The sequence below is a fragment of the Micropterus dolomieu genome, linkage group LG17 (genome assembly GCF_021292245.1).
Source record: "Micropterus dolomieu isolate WLL.071019.BEF.003 ecotype Adirondacks linkage group LG17, ASM2129224v1, whole genome shotgun sequence".
NCBI lineage: Eukaryota > Metazoa > Chordata > Actinopteri > Centrarchiformes > Centrarchidae > Micropterus > Micropterus dolomieu.
The window spans coordinates 34,279,517-34,304,236 of record NC_060166.1 but is presented as its reverse complement, the minus strand read 5'-3'; the positions used below and the strand labels follow the sequence as shown (position 1 = coordinate 34,304,236).

The window sequence follows — 24,720 nt, the reverse complement described above, 5'->3', positions numbered from 1 at the left end:
ACATACCATGCAGACTGAGGGTGCTGACCTTCTGTAACTTACCAAAACCAGAGGCTATGGGTTGTGTGTGAATCTGTAGTACTTTAATACAGAAGAAATATTTCTGTATTAAGGCTGAAAGAGATTATTTACATTTTACTTGACAAATAATGGCTACGTTTCCCAGCATGCAATGCTGTATTTCCACATCTAAAGCTAACCTAAAATCACCAGTTGTATCTATTTACCGCCAACAAATGAGTCCAGCCCAACAGCATATACATATTATACATATATATTACATATTTATTAGTCCTTTTGGAAATTCATAGTGTGTCATTAGACCAACAACCAGACAACTGCACACAAACATCACCCGAGTGCTACACAAGTTATACTAAGGTGCGGCTCCCCAACACCCAATTAGCTCATGACTGTGACGTTACCACCCAAACTCATGGCCCAACCAGGCAGAGAACAACACACGCACGCGTATACATTTTCAGCTGAGGATTGCAGCTCACTTTTGATAGCCTTCAACTCAACAATCATATATAATAATAATTATTGCATCATCTGATCGGCACTTCTGATTGGCCTTTATAGAGACCACCGATCAGAAAACCCTAACTGAAATACCGAGTTGACACATGGAGTGGATGGAACAAGCCCCTATCCTCTTCTTTGCATCTTGTCAATTTTATATTTATATATTTTATGTTTATTATTATGCACAAAGTCACTAAAGCAAATTCTTTAATTGGCAATAAAGCTAATTCTGATATCCATCAATAAGTAGTTAAAATGAACGTCACTTTATTCAGCCATAATATTAAAATTCTGCTTACACCCAATATATATATATATATATATATATATTTATATATATATCTATCCTTCTAAATAATGAGTCCAATTGGCTTATATTACTTGAATACACTTATGAATGCAAAACTTAATTGCGATGGGGTATGTTGTAATATATTACTACATTAACTTGGATAAACAACCTGAATTGCACTGCCTTGAACAACCATTGCACCAAATGTGACCTGAACAGTGAACTATTAAGCTGATTTTATTTGTGAACATAGAAAGGGGGTGCACCGGTCCTGGAGATACTGCAATACCAGGTCGATGCGTGGAGTGGACGGAGCAAGCCCCTATTCCATCTCCCTGCTCCAAAAATCAATTTAATATATGGTCCCCGGGTAGGGGACGTATCAGATATTAAACTGATAAGAACAGATACTACACTTGATCTTAGCCAAAAGGCCGAGAAGCGATACTGAGAAAATGTCAGGGATAAGGAGGTGATTCCTCGCACCGGGACTCTCACTGACGGTTTTGAGTTTCTGTTTCAGTTTTAACTCCACACAATAAGACCAAAAATAAAGTACACGATAAGCAGACAAGTAAAAGAATTATTAAAAAAAAGCTAATAAAAGCAGTAAAATGTGTCATTTTAACAAAATAAGGTTGGCGCATGTGCAGTTCCACAACACTTCCTGGTCATGTGACACAATCTGGTCCAATAGGAATTTAAAACATGAGAACTCTGTTATTTACCGTCAGAAATAGAGATGTAACTTGTATATTAAACAAAATGTCATCTGAAGGAGGAATGTGAAAAGAAACTTTTAAGAATATAAAAAAGTCTTCTCTGAGGGAAGAAAATGTGTTTTATATGTTTACTGACGAACTACAAACTGATCTCCAGCGCACTCTGGTGGAGAATAGAGAGAACTACACTCTTCATGCAACTGCAGAATTTGTGCTTAACAGTTTACACAGACAACATTTTATAAAATATATAATTTTGATTTAAAAACAGGTATTTACAAAAGGGCAAATTGTAAATAAAGCTCACAGTCAGTTAAGACGGGACTTCTAGTCCCAACATCAAGTCTCTAAGGAAGGTGACTTTCAGAATCTGAATCAGAAATACTTTACTGACCCCTGAGGGAAAATTTCTTTGTTACAAATTGCTCACTTGCATATGAAGATTTATTTGTGTATGTATATTCGTTGTACACATGAAAATAAAGTCTATTCTATTACAATTTACAGAAGCACTTGATTTTAGACAACGTTGTTGTTGTTCATTGTAGCTTTTTCAATGTGTCACGTTTATGTAAACATTATGTAAGCTGGTGTACACCATGATGTACACATTATTTTTTTCCACCTACTTGTTTGCAGTTAAAGGTAAGTATGAGTTGTGCACATCAGAAACGTGGGAGTCTTTCACAAACATACAATGGGGACTGATGGTGCTTTTACCTCAAAACATACAGTGAAGTGAGGAAACATAAAGTACTTTAAGCACATTTATTTAAACGATCTATAATCTTTTGGTTTGGAAAAAATTGAGGTCAAGGTGCGAAAAGTTGGACACCTTTAGTTTATTTTTTTGTTGCCTTTATTTATTGTTTGTCCTCAAACGTTGAGCAACAAACAAGGTAATGTGATTTCTCCAGGTCCGAGGCCCCTGTGATGCCAGTGGGCAGGAATCAACTCACGTTTCTCTGCAGAGCCTCTAAACGTGTGAACCAGGGAGTTGAAAACCATGTGCAATAAAGTTCCTATTAAAAATAAACTTTATTTATATAGCACCTCTCAAAACACAGTTACAAAGTGCTTCATATTAAAACAGAGTATATTTCAAACAGAGAGAGAATTAAACAAACTTAAAGCCATGTAAAACACAGTGACAGTGCAAAATGATGACTGACTGTTCTTCAGTGCATTAATTTACTGTTTTTGTTCTATATCAACCACAAAATTAGCTTTTATCGGGACACTAAAACTTAGATATTTACATCGTATTGTAAGTTTAATCCTTTAAAGCTCAGCTACAGTAAAGCTAAAGCTACAGTGATACTGTGACACTGGAAAATATAGGTATAACTTTAAAACCCAATTCACAGTAAGTAGCTCCCATACATTTAAAATGTAGGACACGTGGTTGTGAAGTTATTACCAGTTAAGTATGTTGCAATGCTTTAGTGATCTGGACTGTATTTTGCACTTCTGTAAGAATTTAGACAGGCTATTTGGCTCTCTGCTTTAACAATTTTGCACACTAAAACTCAAAGATTGGGCACTTTGTGAGAATCTGAACCGCTGTGAGTATGTTGACACATTTAACTCTCAATATTAACTGTACAAAAACAGATTTATAGAAGAATACAAATATAAACAAGGTTACAAGGTTGTTTATTTATCATTATAGCGAAACAACTATTATACACAGACATCAAGCAAAACCCAGATTAGCAAACATAAAGACGTAGTTATTGGACAACAAACTGTATCTAGCTACAGATCAGATTGTGACCATACTTCAAGGTGCAATACTACAAGAGTGCATGAATACTACAGTACTTATAAATGTAATACTGTCACACATGACCTGAACAAAAACATTAATATCATAGAGAGGAGATGCTTTTCAGCTACTTTACATCATGCAATTCCTGGGCAGGTACACACTACTACTAATTCATACAAATACAAGTAAACATATTAAATGCAATTATAAATACTCATAAATTTAATCCTATAGCCAAGCCTATGCAATATAAATAATTATTCCAACTTACCCCCAGCTGATTAAAAGAGTCAGACCATCAGAAAACAACAGTTAAAGTGTGAACAGACGAGGCTACAGCTGCTCTACGGGCTGTTTTGAGTACACAGACAAGAGATAAAGTAAACTGGTACATGTTCATAGATGCTACCACCCACAAAAACCACATCAATACTGCATGTTATGTTGTAAAAAAAAAAAGCAGAACAGAAAACAAGAAAACAAAGTGTGCTGTGTTCATATAAAGAATAAATATAAGTGGTTAATTACTCTACATACAAATGTGTTTTCATATCTAAATTCAGTATTGTTACATAAACCAGGGTATAAGCACAGTATTTAAAAGGTGTTAACAAAATATTGACCTCAAAAGACACGAGCATAACTCTATACAGCACATAATGCAGCGCCTTTTTATCGAGCAGTGAGTATGAGCCCAGTCGGCCACCGTACCAGGCTAAAACTAGCTAAGGAGGAGTCATGAAAGTTTCTTTGTTATTGGACACTATTACATTTGTTTGGCTGCAACCTGCGTCTTAACCTTTGGTACACACAGCAGGACTGTATATCGGCTGCTTTTTGTGTGCAAGCAGGTAACTTTACCACCAAAGACTTTCGGTAAGACAGCTGTTAATAACTAGTTAGCTTCAGTAACGTTGGTTAGCAGCACGCTGAGCTGCAGAGACAGAAGGAAGCAGGTGAAGTTCATTAATCTCCGTTAATTATCAAATAATCTGGACTTCGACACGTTCACGTGGAGATGTTGTCAGCCGTTGTCCGGTCAGCTGTCTCGAAATGTAAGTGAGCGTGTTTTGTGTGTTTGTTTGCTTGCGGCTGTTTGTTACTATTATATAAAATGCATTGAATTTAAATGTGCACCTCGTGTTAATTATCACGTTTGTCATGGTGTATCAGCTCGTGCTAGTTCGTAGATGAATACTTATTTAACTGATGTAAACAACAGCTCTGAAGTGCCATGTAGGTGAAAGGTCACCAGTGGGAGCATCGCATGCAACATGCAGGGTTGTATTAAGATCATCTGTTGATATATTGTTTTATTATACTTTACACTTGCTGGAGATAAAACTGATTTTATTTACAATTAACTTGTTATTTATTTATTAATTAATTAAGTCCATCCAATGTGAGAAAATAGTGAAAAAAGCACAACTTCCAAAAGCTCAAGGTTATGTTATTAAACAGTTGTTTCTCGTACATAATGACTCGGCGCTTATCAAACTCGTTGCCATTTAATTTTATTTGGAGCGATTTGTTTCAGCTCTACTTTCCTCCACTTGTAAAAGCACGACCTTGTGCTTGACAAATATATTACAATGCAATGCTACTTGGCTTGGCACCACTGAGTGAGGTCCTACTGCCCCTGGGACTTAACATAGATTTAGTGAATTAAAATGATCTGTATTTTCAGATTTGGTTTTAGGATATTCTTGTTTTTATTGTAGTGCAGTGTAAAATAACAATTAAAATTACAATAATGACAATTATTGCAATAAAATTTTCCTCCAAAAAAATATAACAAATGTTCATTAAATGTTTGACTTCATTCTTTTGATTCACAAACAAATTAGCACTTATTTTTCTATTAAGGTATTTACTTTGAGGAAAAGGGACTGAAAATAGATTGTACTTAATTTTACTTGTGCATTTTTGTTGAAAAAAGATTTATCATAATTGTTTTAAATGTTCTGACATAGACTTGTTTAGTGATCCACTGTTTGGTATCAAGTGTTTATTCTTACCATAAAGAAAAATTACATTAAAACCACAAATAACCATTTGGTTTCACTCAGGAGCAGAAATCAGCCTTTTAACTTTTAAGAAATATTGATTTGACATTTATCCTGATAATTATTGATATATGAAACTTCTTATTGTGATAACATTTTTGACCACATCTCCCAGCCCTTCCACAAAATTGTGAAAAACACTTGTTTTGAGCCCAAGGTGACTTCTTAAATGTCTTTTGTCAAACTAACAGTTCAACCCCCCCAAAAAGATCGATAATCAATATAATAAAATATTCTTCTGCCCTGAGCTTCAACAGTTCTCTGCTCTTCTCTTCTAAATCTACGTAACTTCTTATCGTTAAAATCTCTTCCTGCTGGATAACTCATTCTGTTTGTTTTATTTATTATTTTTTCTGGTTCTCTTCTGCCAGACAGCGGGTTGTGGCTGCCCAGTCAGGCTCTTGTCAGGGCCATGTCGTCGTCGTCGTCGTCTTCAGGTGGTCCCGTCCCTCCTTACACCACCCTGGCCATCACTCACCCAGCGGAGTCCGTCACACACGTAGAGCTTCACCGTCCTGAGAAACGCAACGCCATGAACAAAGCCTTCTGGAGGCAAGAATCTCTCTTAAAACAAATGAACATGGCTGTTATTTTTTTAATTAAGTGCTGACATGTTTGATGTCTTATTCTGTCTTCTGTATGTTACTAAGTTAAGCTGCTGAATAATCATTATGTGTTAGGGATGGGTGTCGACACTGACCTCCCAAAAAGTTTTGATTATTGAAGATTCAGTTACATCACATAAAATATCCATAAATGTGAAAGCTCCTCCTTAGAATTTATTTCAGGAACTATATTATTTGTTATTAAGTTCTGACATGTTTGATATTATCATCATAATAGTAATAATAATAATTTGTAGAGCAAATGTTACTTGTTATAAAGTGCTTTTACAAGGGCAGAAAATACAACACACAAAAATTAAAACAAGAAAAACAATTTAAAGGAATTAAAATACAGTTAATAGAAAAATAAAATCAGGAATGTTTGTTTATAAGAAGGGGCTCAAGGAGTTCACTGACTCAGCCGGCCTGATTTCCTCGGGCAGGCTGTTCCAGAGCCTCGGGGCCCTGACAGCAAACGCTCTGTCCCCTTTAGTTTTCAGTCAGGCCTCTGGGACAGACGGCAGACCTCTGCCCGAGGATCTTAAGGGGCTGGTGGAGACAGTACTGAAAGGTCTGAGAGATAACAGGGAGAGAGGCCATAAAACATGTAGGAGCCCCTGATGTAGTAATGAAGCAAAAACAGGAGTCATGTGATCCGGTTTCTTGTTCTGGTTAAAAGCCTGGCAGCTGAGTTTTGTCCAGTCTGAAGGCAGTCATTGGATTTTTGTTGACGATAGTCTCTGTATTTTAAAAAAATCCCTTTGAGCAATGTTACTCAGTTAAATTGCCATAAATAATCATTACGTGTTGGCACTGATCTCCCAAAAAGTTCAGATCAGATTAATATCCATATTCCATAAATGTTAAAGCACCTCTTAAAAGTTATATTCAGATTTGCAAATTTATTATTGTATTGCATATTTTAAAGAGCAACTAGCCTACGGATTTCTTTGAAAACAGTTATCCATCCTAAAGCACATCCTAAAGAAATTACAAGAAACATTTTAAAGTGATTAATATTAAACTCATGTTAAAAAGTAAACCACTCATACTATTTATTTAACAGTTTACCCAACACTGACCGGAGCTTTTGTTTTTGTTTTGTTGTTCTCTCAGTGAGATGGTGGATTGCTTTAATGAGATAGCTGAAGACCCAGACTGCAGAGTGGTGGTGGTTTCTGGAGCAGGGCGGCTCTTCACAGCCGGTGGGTATCGAGCTGTTTTAGTGACACTGTCTTCGTAGTAAATTTGTACTTATTCTCTGTGCTGTGTTACCGCCCAGGTATTGACCTGATGGACATGGCCAGCGAGGTACTCCAACCAGAGGGCGACGACACGGCCAGGATTTCCTGGAACATCAGAAAAATGGTTGCTAAATATCAAGAGGCGTTCTCCGTCATAGAGAAGGTGAAGAGGGCTTCTGTTTATCACTCTGAGGAATTACAAGATTTGATTTTTGAATTTGGACGGCATTGACCATGTTGGGTTGTCAGTGTATTTTCCTGTCATCCTATTGATTACTATTTTCGTCTTGTAGTGTCCAAAGCCTGTTGTGGTGGCCGTCCATGGAGCCTGTATTGGGGGAGGTAAAGCGTCATCATCACGTTATTGTACTGCAACTAATAATTAAGTTAGATTTTAAATTAAATAATAATAAGTTATTTGTATAGCACATTTAAATACAGGTAACAGACTGCTTTATAGTCAGAGAGCTAAAAATCAGAATAAACCTCATTATTATTCTTATTATTTATTACTATTTTACTTTAGACCGTGGTTTACAATAATTAATATAAGGCCCACTGTCCTCAGACTTTGAAAACCCCTGGCCTTGACAATAATTCCCACACTTAATCTTACTATTAATATTTGAATATCATTCATGTTAATGCAGCTTCTGCTATCCTAGTTTTGTGTAACGCAGTATCATATGAAACAGTCACTTCTTGAATCTGATATTACCTGTGATTTACAACTCTGCCTCATTGCTGGATTGGAAAACCCAAATTAACTGAGCCAGTTGATAATCAGCTTCAGGAGACCACGATGGCCAGAAAAAGCCAGACTAAGCCTAACTTGCTTTGTGAAACAGGCTCCAAGCCATCAGTTTAGATAAGTCAGTGTTCTGAAAATGGTACAATTACCTGCTATAAGAAAAGTGAGTTTACACACTGTCATGTTAACTGTGGATGCTGTGCTCTGTTGCAGGTGTTGACCTGGTCACAGCCTGTGACATCCGCCTGTGTACCCAGGACGCATGGTTCCAGGTAAAGGTATGTACACGCCCATCTAAATTTAAAAACAAGAAATGTGAAATGTTAAAATGAAGTTTTAATGAATTGGATCCCCTGAATGGCGGTAAAAGTATACTTCAAATTTATTTTTACACTTCATTGTAATTATTCAACTAACAATATTTTTAAGCGTGCAGGGAGACATTATGGTTGCGGGTTGTCCATCCATCAGATTCTCGTAAATCTCAAAACTCCTTGAGGGAATTTCTTCAAATTTAGCACAATCATTGACTCAAGGATGAACTGATTAGAATTTGGTGGTCGAAGGTCAACTGTGACCTCAACTCACAAAACACGTTTTTGGCTGTAACTCAGGAATTGATCACCATATTTCACAGCTTGTTGGGCACTAAATGGGTGAATGAATTGGGAGGTTTCAGATTTCACACACGTGTTGACTTGGACGACAGAATCAGTAAACGATAACTAGCACAGTTTGGTTTTCCTCTAGTCTGTTGTCGAGCGTCATCATGTGACTGCAAGCAGTGTATTGGAGTGCGCCTAGCTAATCCTGTGAGTGAGTGAGTTTTACGCATCTATGATAACCCTTCAATAGTCAGTTCAACAATGTGAGGATGCTTTATTTATGCTGCATAACATTTATCGTCATCTTGACTGGCCCAAGCAAATATGTATGTTCTTTTTGTAGACTTTTCATCTACATTAAGTCCCATCAGACCCTATATTATGATGGAGAGACTATTGCAGTTAGGAGGAAATGGTGACATCATCAGATCGGTCTGAGTCTGAGTCTTTTTTGACTGACTGAGTACAGTGTGTACTATTTCCCACTATTTAATACAGGTGTTATTTATAAGAAAGGTTGCAGCGTCTATATTTAATGCCTAAACTGAGACTTTTTAATGTGGACAGAGAAATATATTTGGTCCTTTTGTGGAAAGCACACTAACTTTTTGTTCCATTGCCTGGTATTTCACAGTGTCAGGGAATAATAAAAATAAACTGCATAAGATAGTTAATGTCCAGTAAGATTGCTGAGGTACAGCAAACTAGCATGACGACGAGCTGCGAGTCCCGATCGGCGAGGAAGGGGCAGGCGATTATTAGAGATGTATCACATCCCCTATTTGGCGAGTATGAGCTGTGACCATCAGGCAGAAGGTCTAAGGTGCCATCTCTCTGAACCAACCGGGCCCGCAGGTCATTTGTGTCTACTAGTATTAGATTTCTTAACAAACAATGAGGTAATAAAACAGAGCTGAATCTTGGGGTGTCAGTGAGCTGCACTTTAGCGTAACTTGCGCTGCACTCGGGGGGATGTTTGTGTTGCCAGTGCAGTTGTCTGGTTGTTAGTTTGTTGATGTTGTTCATCTGCTGTATTGCTGTATGACACAAAATGAATTTCCGCAAGGACTAAATCATAAAAAATACAATAAATTCACTGGAATCACATTATCAATATAGTGATAACTTCCATTTAGCCTAAAAGTAATTTTTTTTCTTTTAGGAAGTATTCACTACATAGGGCGGCACGGTTGTGCAGTGGTTAGGTTAGGGGGTTCAAACCTTGGTCGTCCCAAGCCTTTCTATTTGCATGTTCCCCCCCTTGTCTGCCGGCTTCCTCCCACAGTCCAAAAAACATGCATGCTAGCTTAACTGGCAACTCTGATTTGTCCTTAGGTGTGAATGTGAGTGAGTGGTTGTTTTTGTCTGTGTGCCCTGCAATGGGCAGGCGAGTGTCCAGGGTTGACTGCTGACGATGGATGATATTCACTAGTTATGAATTGGCTCATAGTTCAGACAAAGAAGAAGGTGGAAGAACAGAGATGTGGTACAAACAAACAGTGAAAACTGTTTATTAAACTTCTTAGATAAACAAATCAATATTATGTGGAAATGAGTGAGATCAGTAACATAGGCGGGTGCATGGATGAGTGAAAAATGAAACAAACAAAAGGTGACCTTGCAGGAGCTGAGAGAGCGCGAGGGGACGGAGCAGATCAGCTTTAAAAAGCTTTGCAGCTGAAACTCCCCTCCCTGATTGTCATGTAAAGATTCAAGATTTGGGCCAGATAAGAAAGCTTGAACATTTTTATTATCAACAAAAACAGACGCCAACAAGAAACAAAATTTCCACCAGAGTGTGTCAGAGATCGGTGCTAAATAGAGCCCCATTGTATTACCAGAACAGAGACCCGAGTCGACATGAAAACCATGTAACAACTGACTTTCACCTCCTTTTGGACCTCCTTTTATAGCTCTGTTTCTTGGCTTCACATCATCTCTTGGCTCTCTTTCCTACTGCACCTGGATCTGGGAAAGTCCCTGACTGCCTGCTCCTCCTCTCTGTGTCCTTTGCATGCACTCCGCTTGATCATTTCATCCACAACCTGACTTTTGTGGAATAAACTGGTGTTGTTTGTGCTCCGTGTTAGAAACAGGACATTCTTACTGTGATGGGACTAGATTGATGTATGTCTTGTAATACAATTTTCTCAAAATCTGCTTCTACATTTTCCTTTGCAAGTGTTTTTGATGCTATCTTACTGTGTAAATTGTTTACATGTTGTAAAATCAATCATGCGGTGGGCTGTTTCTGTTGCTAACATATTTGAGCAAGTTATAATGACAAGGATTTCCATTACTCCTCTCTCCTTATTACCCTTTAAATGAGCTTAACATATTAAACTACCCATACGTGCTATAATATAGTGAGAGATACCTTGTAAATGGTTTACACTCGTGAAACAAAATGATATCTTTATGCAGTGAGCTGTTCTTTCCTTTTATACTTTAGCAAGCTAACAATTATAACACCTAATGTGTTGAAAGGGCACACGTGTATCAAAACAATCACAGGGTGCACAGTGAACTTTCTGTGTAACAATACAGTAACCAGACATAACAATGTTTCGACAATCATTCATGTGACACTTCAGAATGGTTCAAAATGTCCGATAAACATGTATGATGTCCATTTTGAAAGTTGCCTGTTGTACTGTGGAACTCTTTTTGGCACTCAGGTTTCTTGGGTACCAATTTGAGGGCGCTCAGTCGTTTGTAGTTTCAGTCTTGTTCTGTTCTTCCCTTTGCTGGTTCACTTGGACTCAAAGTTGTCTCTGTGGTGGTGCAGGTCATGCTTGATCTTGCCTGCTGCTGCGTCTGCCTCACGAGGCTTCAAAGGAGAGTGGCCTTTGACTGGCTGCGAAGAAGTATTTACCTTGCTTGCAACTGTATCTTACTATTACCAATAAGTGAGCTTTATCCTACTGTTTGTAGTTTGGAAACTTTCCTATCTGTGAGGAAAATATCTATCTTTTTCAACATGAGTTTGCTTCCTAGATGCTTGCAATTTAACCCTTCTAACGCCCTGTATATCTGTGTATTCAATTACATTGCTATTGGACGTACAAATAGTAAATCTTGAAATAAAACTCCATTGTTCATTAGTGCACTAAAATTCTTCCATACTTCAGACTACTTTACTAATAATACCTACAAAAACAGAAAGAAAACATAGATTAACTCAGGTGTTCAGCATCACACACGTGTCTCAGGTTATCATTACAGTTGCTTGGTTGTTCCTTTGGAATACATGACAAAGGTCAATCGTGATTTAAGACTCACAATCATCAGATTTAAGCATGCAGTAGCAATGTCCTGCTGAAATTGCTTTATAAAGGCTTCAATGAAGCTTCTCCTTTCAGCCTCTTTAAAATCAAGCCTGAAAGGCTGCCTGTCATTGTATCTGCTACACTGAGGAGTTCTGCGCTGGCTGTTCCTCCCCCAGAGCAGAGCTGATCTCTAACAGCTTTACTTTAAAATAATCCCACTGGATCCCCTTTTCCTAAATCTCTGTTTAAAACACAAGGAATGCCTGATGTTCTGATCCCTTTTTGCTGAAATTCAGTAACAGGTGGCTGATGGAGGAGAGTAGGACACCAAAGTTATTAACTCAGTATATTTGTGTTAATTAATCAATTACTAATGACATATCTTTCTATTTTATAGATCCTGAGCTAACCTTATTCTTTCTGTCTTTTTTGGATTTAACATCAGTCCCTATTTTCTTTTTTTCTTCTCCTACAAATTATCAACACTCCTACTCCCAAACTCTTTCGAGGTCAGTCTTCAAACTGTTCTTTTTCAGCAAATGTTGCAGTTTTCAAGGCCTCTGACAGTCTTGGTGAGACAGAGAGCTCTTCCTTGGTGAAGTTTCTGTCAGCACTCGGTCACATGTGAGAGCATTTTTGGCTGAAGTTCATTTTCACTGTGAAGCGTTCTTGACCTTTTAAACTTCGTGCTGTTAGGTTCGCAGTCTTTTAAGGTGGTGTTGTCCTCTTTATGATTCAACTGTAGATGGTAGGGGTGGTCTGACTGGCCGTGTCCTCAGCATTGGGAAGGCGTTAACGTCAGCAGAGGTGGGCTTCGGCCTGTGATGCATCAGGTGGGCACACCTCTCTGTGGAACGCCTCCTGCATCACTGCTCATTTCTGGCCCTCCCTCTCTTCCCCACAGTCAGATTCCACTGTGTCCATTTTGAAGCTGCTCTCTCGCCTTCTTCCAGCATGAAACTTCAGAGTTGCCATCTTGTCCATTGTAGCTCTGTCTCGCTGACGTCATGTCTCTTGGTTTGTTGTGCTCTGCAGGTGCCTTGGTCTGTACCCAGACTTGTCTTCCTGCCATCAACTTTAAACTTCTTTGTTTGGGAGTTGTTTTTTCTATTCAAGTCTAGCGCTCGTCTCCTCCCTATCCAATATAGCCTCTCTTTTTCCATCTCTCCTTTTTATCTTAACTCAACCCTTTTAAGACCCTAATTCTTCTTCTTTCTCTGCCTGTACTGGCCCTTAAATGCACTTATCTTCCTTCCACTTGCTGTGTACGTTTCTTCGTGTGGGGGCATATCTATTTAGACCTTATCTAACAGGATGGGGTCTTTCATTATTCCATCTGTGACTACTTTTTCCTCACTAAAGGCTATATCGTATGTCAGTATTATCTACCTGTTGGTCAAACTGTTTCTCCATGTCTTATCTGACAGCTTTTATTTTATCTTTAACTACTTAGTTGTGTTTGTACCACATGTTGCTGCCACAGCTCCCTCCTTTGCAGTTAATTTACATTTAGCTGACGCTTTTATCCAAAGCGACTTTCAATTGCTAGACATGTCAGAGGTCGCACGCCTCCGGAGCAACTAGAGGTTTAGTGTCTTGCTCAGGGACACAATGGTGGATGTCTTACAGTGGGTCTCCCACACCAAAGGCAAGCATCTTATCTATGCGCCACCACCACCCCGCATTTCTCTTTTTTGAGCTCTTTACCCTTTAATTTCACCTGCTGTGTTCCTCCCAGGACAGCCTATCGCACACTCGCTGCGAGCAAACACTTACACTCTGGAAACTTTAGAATTTGGACGGCCTTGACACCTCGAAAAAGACAGTTTGCTTCTTCCTGAAAGAGGAGACAAGAGACCAAACGGGGCTGGCCGAGTAGACACACAGGAGTTGTCACATAGTTTACTGATGTATCCAGTTATAGTTACAGTTTTGAGGCTCCATAGAAAAACAAAAAAAGCTATGAATGGAAAAAAAAACGTGTTCAAAGTGATCTTTGCTCAAGAAAGTAAATTAAAATAAAGCATTAATAAAACATCAATAGACGGCTTTGTGTTAAAGGATGCAGGTGAAAAACATGATGTTCTGATGATAGTTAGGAATCTGCTTTGCTTTACAGGAAGTTGATATTGGACTTGCAGCGGATGTTGGAACGCTCCAGAGACTTCCAAAAGTCATCGGCAGCCGCAGGTAAACAGACCATTTTATTAATAAAGAACAGAGTCTGGGGATGAGGTCATCTTTTACTTACTGTTAGTTACAGGCCACATGTAGGAACACGTGTGATGTAATGTGTAAAGCATTTAAAATGACAGAAATCTTCATTAATAAGCCAAAAATCAATATTGATTTCTCAATGACGACCATGGAAACAACAAAGCTTTGTGTTGTAGGTTGCCATAACACAGCAAAAATACACACACACACACACACACACACACACACACACACACACACAGGTCTCTGTTCAAGCATATCTTCATTTAGGCACAAGTTGGAAAATGTTTTTTTTTTTTGGCATGTGCTTGAAAGTGTAAAAGGTCTCACAGCCATAAACTTTATATTAGTGTGGGATGAGCTTCCAAAAAACAGAACTACAGCACTACAGAGCAGCTTCTCAAAGTTCAACCCAAAAAGAAACCTACAAAAAGTTTTTGTGCTGAACACTAAGTATCAATAACCTGAATCAGACAGATCCATTCAACAAACCCCAAAACAGACTGAACAGTTACAGCTCAACATTTTCCCCCCCAGCTCTTTTTCCTTTCTTCTGACATGTTATAAAGTCCGTGGGAGTTTTATGGTTAACAAACCCTCCAACTGTACATGTTTAACGTGTAATAGTCCTGCACTGTTCAACACTCACCTCCTGTCAATTCTTATTAGGCTAATAATGTGACCAGACAGACTAAAACTGTATGAATCAGGAAGATTATACATTCAGATAAACAAAAACAGTTTACAGTAACTGCTGAGATTTCAAAGAGCTGGTGGGAAGACAACATACAAAATTTACACCTATTAAGCTACAAATTCACTACTTTTAGATTCTTATGGCTTTAATGTTACATGTTTAAAACCCTTTCAGTATATGCAATAAAGTTCATTTTGTTATGTGATTAACTTCCCCCATTTTCTACAGTTTAGTGAATGAGTTGGCTCTGACCGCCAGGAAGATGTACGCGGATGAAGCCAAGAGCAGCGGACTGGTCAGGTACTTGTATTAGTGGTTTCTTTTATTAAATAGTATTGTGTTCACTGAACATTTGTTTGATTTTTAGGATTAGTCTGATATTGTCAGGATCATTTAGGTTTTTTGATGTTATGAAGCAGGCTCATGTTTAACTAGGGTAGATGACAATCTGGTTATGCAGGATCACCAGACTGTTCTGTGTTTGCGAACAAACCTGTTTGTTCTGCCAGCAGGTGGCGTTGTTGCATAATGGTGCTAGATCAGCTTAAAAGTCATAAATGCACAAATAATTTATTTCCTCAGTGTTACCGATACTGTAGATTTAACATCTGGATTTAATTAAGACGCCAGTCTGTTAGGGATGGATTCAACCAAATTCAAAGAGCAACTATCACTTTAAGTAATTGGTCTCTTACTTGGAAACGCTCCCCTACAGCCGAGTGTTTGCAGATAAAGAGGCCATGATGGCAGGAGCTCTAGAGATGGCGGGGGAGATCGCTGGTCGCAGCCCTGTAGCTGTGCAGGGAACCAAAATCAACCTTATCTATTCCAGAGACCACAGTGTAGCAGAGGGGCTGAACTACATGGTAAGAACATCTACTACAACAATGATAGAGGGTTTCTTTTAACTTTAATCGTTTTTTTAAATGCAGTTAACACTTGATTCCATCACAACCTTGTTTATCCTTTTCCAGGCTACCTGGAACATGAGCATGCTTCAGACTCAAGATTTGATGAAATCAGCTCAGGCGGCCATGGAGAAGAAGAGCCCAAAGACGATAGCTTTCTCAAAACTCTAAAACTCACTGAGGCCAATTCAGATTTAACAAAAGCTGCCTTCATTATGGCCTTATTGTGGGAAAGAGAAACATGATGAACATGATTCTTTATCTAGAATTTGTGGCACTTTGAGGATGAGGTAACGAGACTGTTATCTGACTATTAACTGTTATCAAAATGCCAACAGGATACTATACTTCCACCCTCATTGATACTTAAGAATCAACATTGGATCATTAAATTAAGTGTGACAGTGAACTTCACACTTCAGCAGGAATGTGCACTTGAAACAGGATCTAAATCTAAACTGACCATGTGGAACATCTTGTCTACAGCTGTGAATTTGTTTTTCAGTTCGTGCTTAACAGCTAGTTTTGTATATCTGTAAATTACTTCATGAATGTTTCTCATTAAAGAAATTAAAGTTAGCGTTGACTGATTTGAAAATGTCTAACCCATTATTTGCAAACAGTTTTGCAACAGAAGTGCTATGATCCAGTCTGCAAAACTTGAGTACAAGAAGTAAATTATAAAATGCTTTATTGGTAAAAACTTTACAAAATAAATTAAATATATAAAAGTAACATTCAATGTTAATCACTATTGATTCTGCTTGGCACGAAGCTTCTGTAAGGTTTTCTGTGGAGAGAGAGAAAGAGGGTAGAAAATTTTTTATTTTTTAAACGTTTGGTGCCCGCAGTACTCAAATTAGCATATTGTCTTTAAAAACTTCTCAGACACTCATTGTTTTACCTTGTGGAACTCCTTGGCCTTCAGTCGGTTTTTTGCATAAACTTCCTGTCTACTCCTGATTGCTTTCTGATGCTTCACCTCCTCCAGCTGCTCATACAGTCTGCAGAAGCACATGGTTTAGATGTAACGCGAGTAACCATGTTTTAGATTTAAAACAAATGACTCTTCTTAATCTGTGGCTGAAAGACATTCAGAGCCACCTCTGCTTTGGTGCATACTAATACAGATAAACATTTACAGTGTACATGTTAAAAAAAATTTATAGTTTTAGTAGTACCTCTGGGTTCTCTGGTGCATCTTGGAAACATCTTGTTTCCTTTGCTCAGTTGTGCAGATCTTCACCTCATCCACTTTTGTCAGCCTGGAATCACTCACTGAGGGGACAAAGAACATTTGTTACGCAGATTGTTGCAGTAGGTTAATGCCTCTGCTACAGTTGTTGACAACTTTACAAGGCACTGACTTATGGATTACGTGTAGAGGAGGCTTAAGTTCTTATTTTGCTCAAGACAGAAATAACAAAGAGCCAATAGTGTGTCATGGCAGTGAAAGTATTGGCATCCTAAATCGAGCGCACCGTTTACAACTTTGACATTTTGGGGTAGGCATTCTTAGAAAGCACAGTACAGATAAATAATTGATTTCAGATTAATAGTTAAATATCATTATGCTGCACTTAACAAAAGGAAAACGAGAGTTGTATAGTTCCTCTTTGTTGAAGTTATCTCTCAATACATCGTGACCTGAACTTTATCCTCATTAACTTTGCAGTAGTAGTAGAACAGGGTCTAATACACAGCTCCGAGTGGCTGATTGTCTATTTAGTACACAATCTATTTTTCTGACCGGTTGTTTATTCACACTTTCAGTGGGTATAAATACAAATGTAGTGCTCGTGTTACTTTAAGTGTCCAATGGTGTAAAGTTGAGATACCTGGAGGAGGAAGCTGGGGCCTCTTCTGCTTGATGAAGCCAGATTTCTCCGTTTGATGGTGCTCAGCCTGTTCTCCCTTTGACTTGGTATTAGTTTTGTGTTGGTGGTCCGACTTAGTCTTTGACTTACAGGTAACTGATTTGGAGTCCTTAGTTTTAGACTGTTCTCTGGCTTTAGATGGGGCTTGGATCTCAGGTTGACTCTTGGCAAGACCCCGTTTGGCCTTGATTTCCTCCACCCTTTGGGATGATCTCTGGAGCAAAGCTCTGCGCTTCTGCTGGCAGACCTCCTCCAGGCCTCCGCTGGGACCCCACTGAAACTCCAGGAGTGTCACTGAATGTAGGGAAGGAAAGACTGGAAGGCTCATTCAAAGATTTGAGATGTGTTTAATTAGTTTGAGTAGTGTTTCTTTTTTGTTGCTGATCACATCCATATTTAAATCTGAAGCAACAATCTCGCCCATGCAGCACTCCTAACGTTATATTTCAGCTAGATATATTTAGTCTGCAGCAGATGTGATGTTACCTGGTCGCGTTTGGTTCTTGTCCTCCGGAGTCTCATCAGGTAACATGGATTCTGACCCCTATAGAAGACAAGGTTTGGGTTCAGAGATCAGAAAGACACCTGCTGCTGAAACAAAGTCAACAGGTATTGACCATTAGTGGATTTTGGATGACATTTTCATAACCGTACAGTCACCTCTGTCTCTTGGCCTTTCTGTCCTTCCTCATCAGTGATTGTCTCTTGGTCCTGCAATGTGGTATCGGTCAGGCTCACCAGTGTTATCTCTGACTGCTCCAGGATTCCCTTCTCACTGGCAGCTTCCTGATAACAGGGAGAAATAACTAGTGCACAACTCAGCCAGTGACATAACACACAAGTAAAAAAAAAAAAAAAATAAAAAAATAGGAGGCATGACCAAACTAAGTAGCGTTGCCTTATTTAGCACCTCAACGGTCAGACAGATGATGCTTTTTCAAAATTTATCAAGGTGAACAAAAACACGTGATCGTACCAATATCTTCTCTGAGACAGGAATTGCATTTGTCAGGTTTAAACCCTGCTCAGACTTCAGTTCTCTATCACAGAGACCGCTGGATGGGACTGCATCTCCTTGTCTTCTAGAAATGCAGCTTCTATCTGCACCCACTCCATCTGGCTGCGGCACGCTCATAGTAGGTGCATCACACAAGGTTAAAGCTGACAGACTCAGAGCTGTTAGCTCCACAACAGATTCATGGATATTGTGCTGGGAAGTGATAAGCTGGGAGAAAGATTCATGTAAGATGGGGGAAGCGTTCAAGCAGCTGGAAGGATCCTCTGTTCTAAGGCGCTCAGGAGACTGTTCAGACTCAACAGAAGAATCATCGTGGGTCTCAAACTCTTCAGAAGGTGTGGAAACGCTGCGTTCCCCGTTGGCTGGCTGTCCTTCAGGAGAAGGAGGCACGTCGTGATCTGGCAGGTGAAATATCATGGAGGGTTCTGCTGTTTCATTATGAGTGACCTCAGCCAGTAGTGGGTGGAATGAGTCTGAGCCTGGAAACACTGAAAATGGGAATAAACATGCACATAACGCACAGTTAAGTTAAGGTTAGAAGAAAAAAAAAAAGTGTAAGAAATAAATATGCAAATACAAGATAGAAGACTTAAACATAAGTGGTTCCCCAAGTTAAACTTTCTCTTGGCTTGAGCTACAAACAGACTGTAGAAAGTAGATTTGTCACTCACATTACAACAAGGCTGTAAAGTGAAATTAAGTTTGTAACTCCCTTCTGCTCTGTAGATATACATATTGTGCATGATATGAATATACCCCCTCTGATTTAACCAGCATAAGGTCTTGGGTTATTTTGAAATTGGCTGTAATTACCTGAACATTTAACACCTCACCTTCAGTCCTCTCCGGGCCCAGGTCCATTGGACTGGTTTGGTTCTGCAGTGTCTGGTCCTGTGGATGTGGATTCACACCCGAGGCACTGTGCGACGAGGCTTCAGGAGGCAACACTGGGTATGACGGCACACTGGCCTCAGTTGAGACACCAAGATCCACATGGGTCCTTTCATCTACAAACCGTAGATGAGTTGATGTTAAACTTTCAGAAAGTTGATAGATTTCTTTCAATAATATCACAGAGTACGGTCTAGACCTGCTCTTTTATTTATATAGCGCCAAATCACAACAATAATCTCAAATTGAATGAGCATGTCAAACCTGACCATAGTGGACATGTGAGACAACTGAGAGAAGTCATTACATATGTTGATATAAACTGGCAGTGCAGGCAATGTTACTGCAGTAGCTCAGGGCAAATCATTTTATCACAATTTGAATTCAGCTGTACTAATTGCATACTGAGCTACGCGATATGAGGATTCACTGTCATTTGATGAATTAATTTCCATGTATCAATTAATTGTGTAACAACATTGACAACTGGTCATTGTCAATCTTCTATTGATTAACTTTAATTAATAATTTGTTTTATCCACTAATAATTTGAAACCGTAGTGCACATTTCAGTTACCCCATACAATCCAATTTACCTGAGCTTCCACTGTGCTGGCCAGCAGACTCGTCCAGCTCCCCAACCAGTGGTCTCATCCGGCTCTCCTCCCGACTTCCATCCAGCCATGTGGTCGACTGCTCTGACGCCATCTGACCAATCAGCTGGCCTGCATAAAAGTCCTGCCCACCACTCAGCCAATGAGAGCTGGACTGATGGGAGAGTCGACCAATCATCCGACTCAGAGTGGAGTCCCATCCACCTTGATCCAAGCTCACCGAAACCGGCGGACCTGGTTGCTGACCAATCATGGACGACTGAGCTGATGGATGACCGACCAGTTGTTCCATGGCCGAGTCCCTGTGATCGGCAGCGAGACAGGATGACTGATCCATCAGCTGACCAATCAGAGGTCTAAAAGAGTCCTGCTCTTGGTCCTCAGCCAGTGAAGGGTCCTCGCATGGGATGCGCTCCAAATTTGGATTCAATGTACTGTCCCATTCCTATAGCAAAAACAAATAAACTGAAGGCTGGTATTTTCCAGGAAAAAAAAATCTTATAACTGACGAATGTAAGTTATAACCTGTAGGTTTATTTCTTTCTTCCTGTAAATATACTCAGCACAAACAGAAACGTCCTCTCACTTACAACTGCTTTTCATTTTCAGTGTAAATGCATATACAAGTAAATATTTGTATGAACATAAAAAGATTCATCAACTAAGACATAAACTGAACAAAGTTTCACAGAAATGTTAGTAACTGAAATGATATTGCAGTTTATTGCCCTGGCAACACCGGCAGTCCTACTGCCCCCTTGCAGCATACCTGAGGCATGTTCACGCAAATATGAAGGGACCCTGGGCATCTGTCTTTTTTTCCAGAGTCAGTAGAGAGGTCTCTTTAGTGTTCTAAGTTTCTATTTCTGTGACCTTAATTGCCTACCGTCTGCACGTTCCACAGGTGCACGTTCATCAATTGTTTATGGTTCATTAAACAAGCACGGAAGACACCCTTTTACAATAAAGAGCTGTGAAGTTACTTGGATTTTTACAGAATTATCTTTAAAATACAGTGTCCTGAAAAAGGGACGTTTTTTTTGCTGAGTTTAGTTCTTGGGACATTGTAACATTCAACTGGAGTCACATTCCTTGTATGTGTACACATACTTGGCCACTAAAGTGGATTCTGAAGTGTGAAATAAAATGGAAAATACACCAGAGAAACTGCGTCAAACTGTTCAGAGCTGCCAGCTCAAGTAACATGATCGACTCAATCAGCAAGCCATATACTGTACAGTTTATAATTAAGTTAATTAATAAAGTTTGTTGTTAACTTAATATTTTCTCAAGTGGCCACTGCAGTGTTACAAGGTAAAACATTGTGGTTTGTGAGGCACTGACCAGGCTCCTCCTCTGTGCTCCTGCTGCGTCTGAGGGAAGAGAATGACGATCAGTAGAGCCTTCATCCTCCTCTGCAACTCGAACCAAAGACTGCTGAGAAACTAAAGAGTCATGTTCCTCCACATATGAGCCTTCAGTGTCTGCAGATAAACAAGAAAATAAGAAACTTTATGAATGATATGTTAAGATATTCTGGTAGTACAGCTAATAACATCCATTTCACACAGCGATTTGTCAGGTGTGAAAAGGACATGTAGTACAAACTTCCAACGCTGAACAACTTGTACTATCTCACTTGCCAATGTGTTTAAAAGCATGGCAGCAAAGTAATGCCAGGGCACAGATGTGACGACTGCTATCAATCTGCCAAATTAAAGAGAGAGGGGGTATTCTTGGTATAAATGTGTGCAGTATGTGTAATATACCTGTGGTTTTCCCAGTGGTGCTGAGGGAGATGTTAAGCTCCCTTGTGTATCGGTCTATAATGCGCTGGATGCTGCTGTCATTAAATAGAGAGTCTACAGCCAGGCCACGACAGTCTGCAGCCGAGCCATCATTAATACAGACGCTTTGACCAGATGGAGAGGAGTCGTCGAGTAAACCTGCTCCTCGTCCTTGTTCTGCACGTCTGAGGGGCGGGGATTTATCTAATGAAGAGGTGGGTAAAGACAGGAGAGCAGATTTAGGGTATAACAAAAGTTACAAACACAACTAGCACGCTGCCTAGTGTATATAAAGTGTAGGTCCCATGTACAGTACCTCATATTGTCCCCTTTAAGATGCACAGACATAACAAACCACATTAATGTACAGCAGCAGCCAACAGGTCCAACTGCCTGCAGAACTGAAGCATATTCCAACAGGTCTCATAGTAATGTTTACAATTATAAAAATAGGTCAGATTCTCTATTAAATGTTGGTAAAATGATCTAAATACTTCAGTTCCATCTGTAAAAGCTGCACAGGATACTTTTCTGATGTTTTTTGTATTGCTGGAATGCACAAAATTCACAGCGCATATCAACCACATGGTCAAAATCAGGAACAAGACGCTTCTGCTGTCCCTCACCAGTGTTTAAGTTTTGCTCCGGATCGGTGGTGATGTAGCTGCCGGTGGAGATGGTGGTGGAGGAGAGGCAGTCAGAATCAGGAGGCCTATGTACAGACTGACACACACACGAAGAGTGGAGATAGACAAAACTGGAGTGATTCAAGTTTCTTCAAAACATTTTAAGACGCATTCTATTTTTTTTTTGTCATTTTAATTTTCAACAGTCTTCTTTTTCTAAATTAATCATGCTATTGCCTACCCTCATGAAATGTATTTAAATTAAATACAGTTCAGGTCCAGTAATTTTACTTCATTGCTCAGTATACAGAACACACACACACTCTGAGAATTACACTTTTATATACACATTCACTCCACACACACTTAAAGGACAGTCAGACTCCCTGAGCTCAGTTCAAGTGTAGAATCCCTCATGAAATGTATTTAGATTAAATACACTTCAGGTAAAGTAATTTCACATCATCGCTCAGTTTACAGACACAAACATCCACACACACACACACACACACACACACACACACACACAGACAGACAGAAAAAGCTTCTCTGGCATAATCATAGGCTGAGGCAGATAACGCTCAGATTTGGCTAATTTTCATCATTGATCCACAACATGTGAATCTCAGAGTATTAAAATGCAGAAGACGCTGTGCCATTATGCAATGAAATGCATGTGTTGGTACAGAACGATGTTAACACGTGGGCACAATTACTAAAGTTGTAACTGCATAGGATAAATCACAAGTTATAGTTGCACATCTTCAGCTGGCATCGGTTACCTCTGTGGGGGATCTGTAGCTTGTGATTCCAGGACCGGAGTAATCTGCTCCTCTCCCAGAGTCGGAGGAAAGCGGTGAGAATATTCTCAGGACTGAATCTGGAAAACAAAGTTCCAACCAAGTGGAAATTTCTTAATTTTCAATCTATTATTTTCTAATCAAATACAACCATTTTCTCACATTTGTATTCCTCATCTCACCACTCTTCACCACCCCTCTACATACCAGACTCTGAGGATTCTGGAGAGGTTCCTGCCCCCATCAACAGCCTCTCTCTCCAGATGAGATGGTTGGATCTCGTTGAGCTCGCCCCAGAGCTGGTTGTTCTTTCAGCAGTCTGCTGCCCACTGCTGGACCAAGAGGGTGTCTGCAGAGTCCTGTCAGAGGACACAGATGATTCCGATTCCTCCTGCAGATCCCATGCAACACTGTGTGAAGGAACCATCACACTCTCCTCTGGGCCTGGAGATAGGAAACGCCAACAATCCAGTCAACTGATATTCCTCTCCATAGCTAGTTTGGGCATGTAATAAAACGGTCCGTTATTCATGTGTTTCTGGGGCTAAGCTGACCTGCAACTTGGCTGGTGTTGACGGGCGTCTCCACTTCTTGAATAGCACTGAGCTCATGTTGTTCAGTCATCATCTCCGGGATGCCGAGCCTGACGCGTGTCACCGGGGGCTTTGCTGCTCTAGGATGGAGGTGGTGTCCTGAAGGAGGGACCGACTCTGGGGCAGGTCGAGCAGGAACGTTGCTCTGAGAAATGGGATCTTATGGAAAATTAAATAAAGTTCAGATTTTGATGAAACTGCAGTGATTTATAGTGCCTTTAATTCCCAGTGATAGGGATATTGATGCATAACAGTAATTAAAAACTTAAGTAATGCCTTCTAATGCCACTAGATAATTAAAAACAAGATGTTTTATAAGTTGGAGTTTAAATGTGTGAATTCATCCAATTAAAGAAACAACATGGCACTTCAGATCAGCAAGATATTTTCACAAGATCACAAATAGAAGAAGGGTAATTTAGTAAGAAAACAATTTTCCAAAATTATGAAACTGTCTCAAAGATGAAAAAAGTAAAATAAACCAAACTATCTAATGTGTTACTTACCCATGTCACCACTGTTAGATGGCGGTTGTTGAGGGGAGCCATCTTTCTCCTGGGGGTCTTCTAGGTGCGATAAAGTTCCTCCATTAGTCTCCTCTATAGCCCTCAGCAGAGACGCAAGTAATTTGAGGCGGATCTGACCGATGTTCTCTGAAACCAACACTTCACTGGCAGCCTCTGTAACTGGCTGTGGATGACAAATACATCAAGAAAGTTGTTTTCATGTCTTGTAATTCTGCTACAATATTCAAAAAGGGCACTTCAGCAGAGTTGCGTCACAAAATGAGGAGACCACAAACATTTCAGCTTGGGGGGGGGGGGGGGGCAGGGGGGGCC

At 39.6% G+C, this 24,720-nt stretch overlaps 2 protein-coding genes and 1 non-coding gene across 10 annotated transcripts in view; 1 reads left to right on the top strand and 2 right to left on the bottom strand.

The window, feature by feature from the left end:
• Positions 1-1,075: 1,075 nt before the first annotated feature.
• LOC123986680 lies at positions 1,076-1,266 on the bottom strand. Its single transcript, XR_006828943.1, has one exon. It is a non-coding gene; the product is annotated as a U2 spliceosomal RNA (small nuclear RNA).
• Positions 1,267-4,102: 2,836 nt separating this feature from the next.
• Positions 4,103-16,254, top strand: ech1 (enoyl CoA hydratase 1, peroxisomal). Its single transcript, XM_046073334.1, has 10 exons — positions 4,103-4,368; positions 5,751-5,931; positions 7,101-7,189; positions 7,267-7,391; positions 7,522-7,570; positions 8,193-8,257; positions 13,973-14,043; positions 14,996-15,067; positions 15,483-15,633; positions 15,742-16,254. Exons 1-10 carry the CDS (start codon positions 4,332-4,334, stop codon positions 15,844-15,846), a joined length of 945 nt encoding a protein of 314 aa, XP_045929290.1. The 5' UTR covers positions 4,103-4,331; the 3' UTR covers positions 15,847-16,254.
• A 95-nt stretch (positions 16,255-16,349) lies between these two features.
• Positions 16,350-24,720, bottom strand: part of cep295 (centrosomal protein 295) — a 19,624-nt gene continuing 11,253 nt past the window's right edge. For all 8 annotated transcript variants that reach the window (XM_046073325.1, XM_046073330.1, XM_046073332.1 and 5 more), the window contains 16 exons: positions 24,388-24,571; positions 23,843-24,040; positions 23,496-23,732; positions 23,271-23,368; positions 22,489-22,585; positions 21,845-22,066; positions 21,420-21,559; positions 20,058-20,520; positions 19,404-19,577; positions 18,529-19,058; positions 18,213-18,338; positions 18,039-18,096; positions 17,514-17,846; positions 16,857-16,953; positions 16,580-16,679; positions 16,350-16,465 (listed from right to left, as the gene is read on the bottom strand). In XM_046073325.1, coding sequence (XP_045929281.1) covers positions 16,427-16,465; positions 16,580-16,679; positions 16,857-16,953; positions 17,514-17,846; positions 18,039-18,096; positions 18,213-18,338; positions 18,529-19,058; positions 19,404-19,577; positions 20,058-20,520; positions 21,420-21,559; positions 21,845-22,066; positions 22,489-22,585; positions 23,271-23,368; positions 23,496-23,732; positions 23,843-24,040; positions 24,388-24,571 — 3,096 coding nt within the window. In that variant the 3' untranslated portion in view covers positions 16,350-16,426. The remainder of the gene's footprint in view (positions 16,466-16,579; positions 16,680-16,856; positions 16,954-17,513; positions 17,847-18,038; positions 18,097-18,212; positions 18,339-18,528; positions 19,059-19,403; positions 19,578-20,057; positions 20,521-21,419; positions 21,560-21,844; positions 22,067-22,488; positions 22,586-23,270; positions 23,369-23,495; positions 23,733-23,842; positions 24,041-24,387; positions 24,572-24,720) is intronic.

Excerpts from the sequence above, each read along its gene's own strand:
- ech1 (XM_046073334.1), top strand. The coding sequence starts at position 4,332 with ATGTTGTCAGCCGTTGTCCGGTCAGCTGTCTCGAAAT. Across the intron at positions 7,392-7,521 it reads CGTTCTCCGTCATAGAGAAG|TGTCCAAAGCCTGTTGTGGT; the intron begins GTGAAGAGGGCT and ends TTCGTCTTGTAG. Across the intron at positions 7,571-8,192 it reads TGGAGCCTGTATTGGGGGAG|GTGTTGACCTGGTCACAGCC; the intron begins GTAAAGCGTCAT and ends GCTCTGTTGCAG.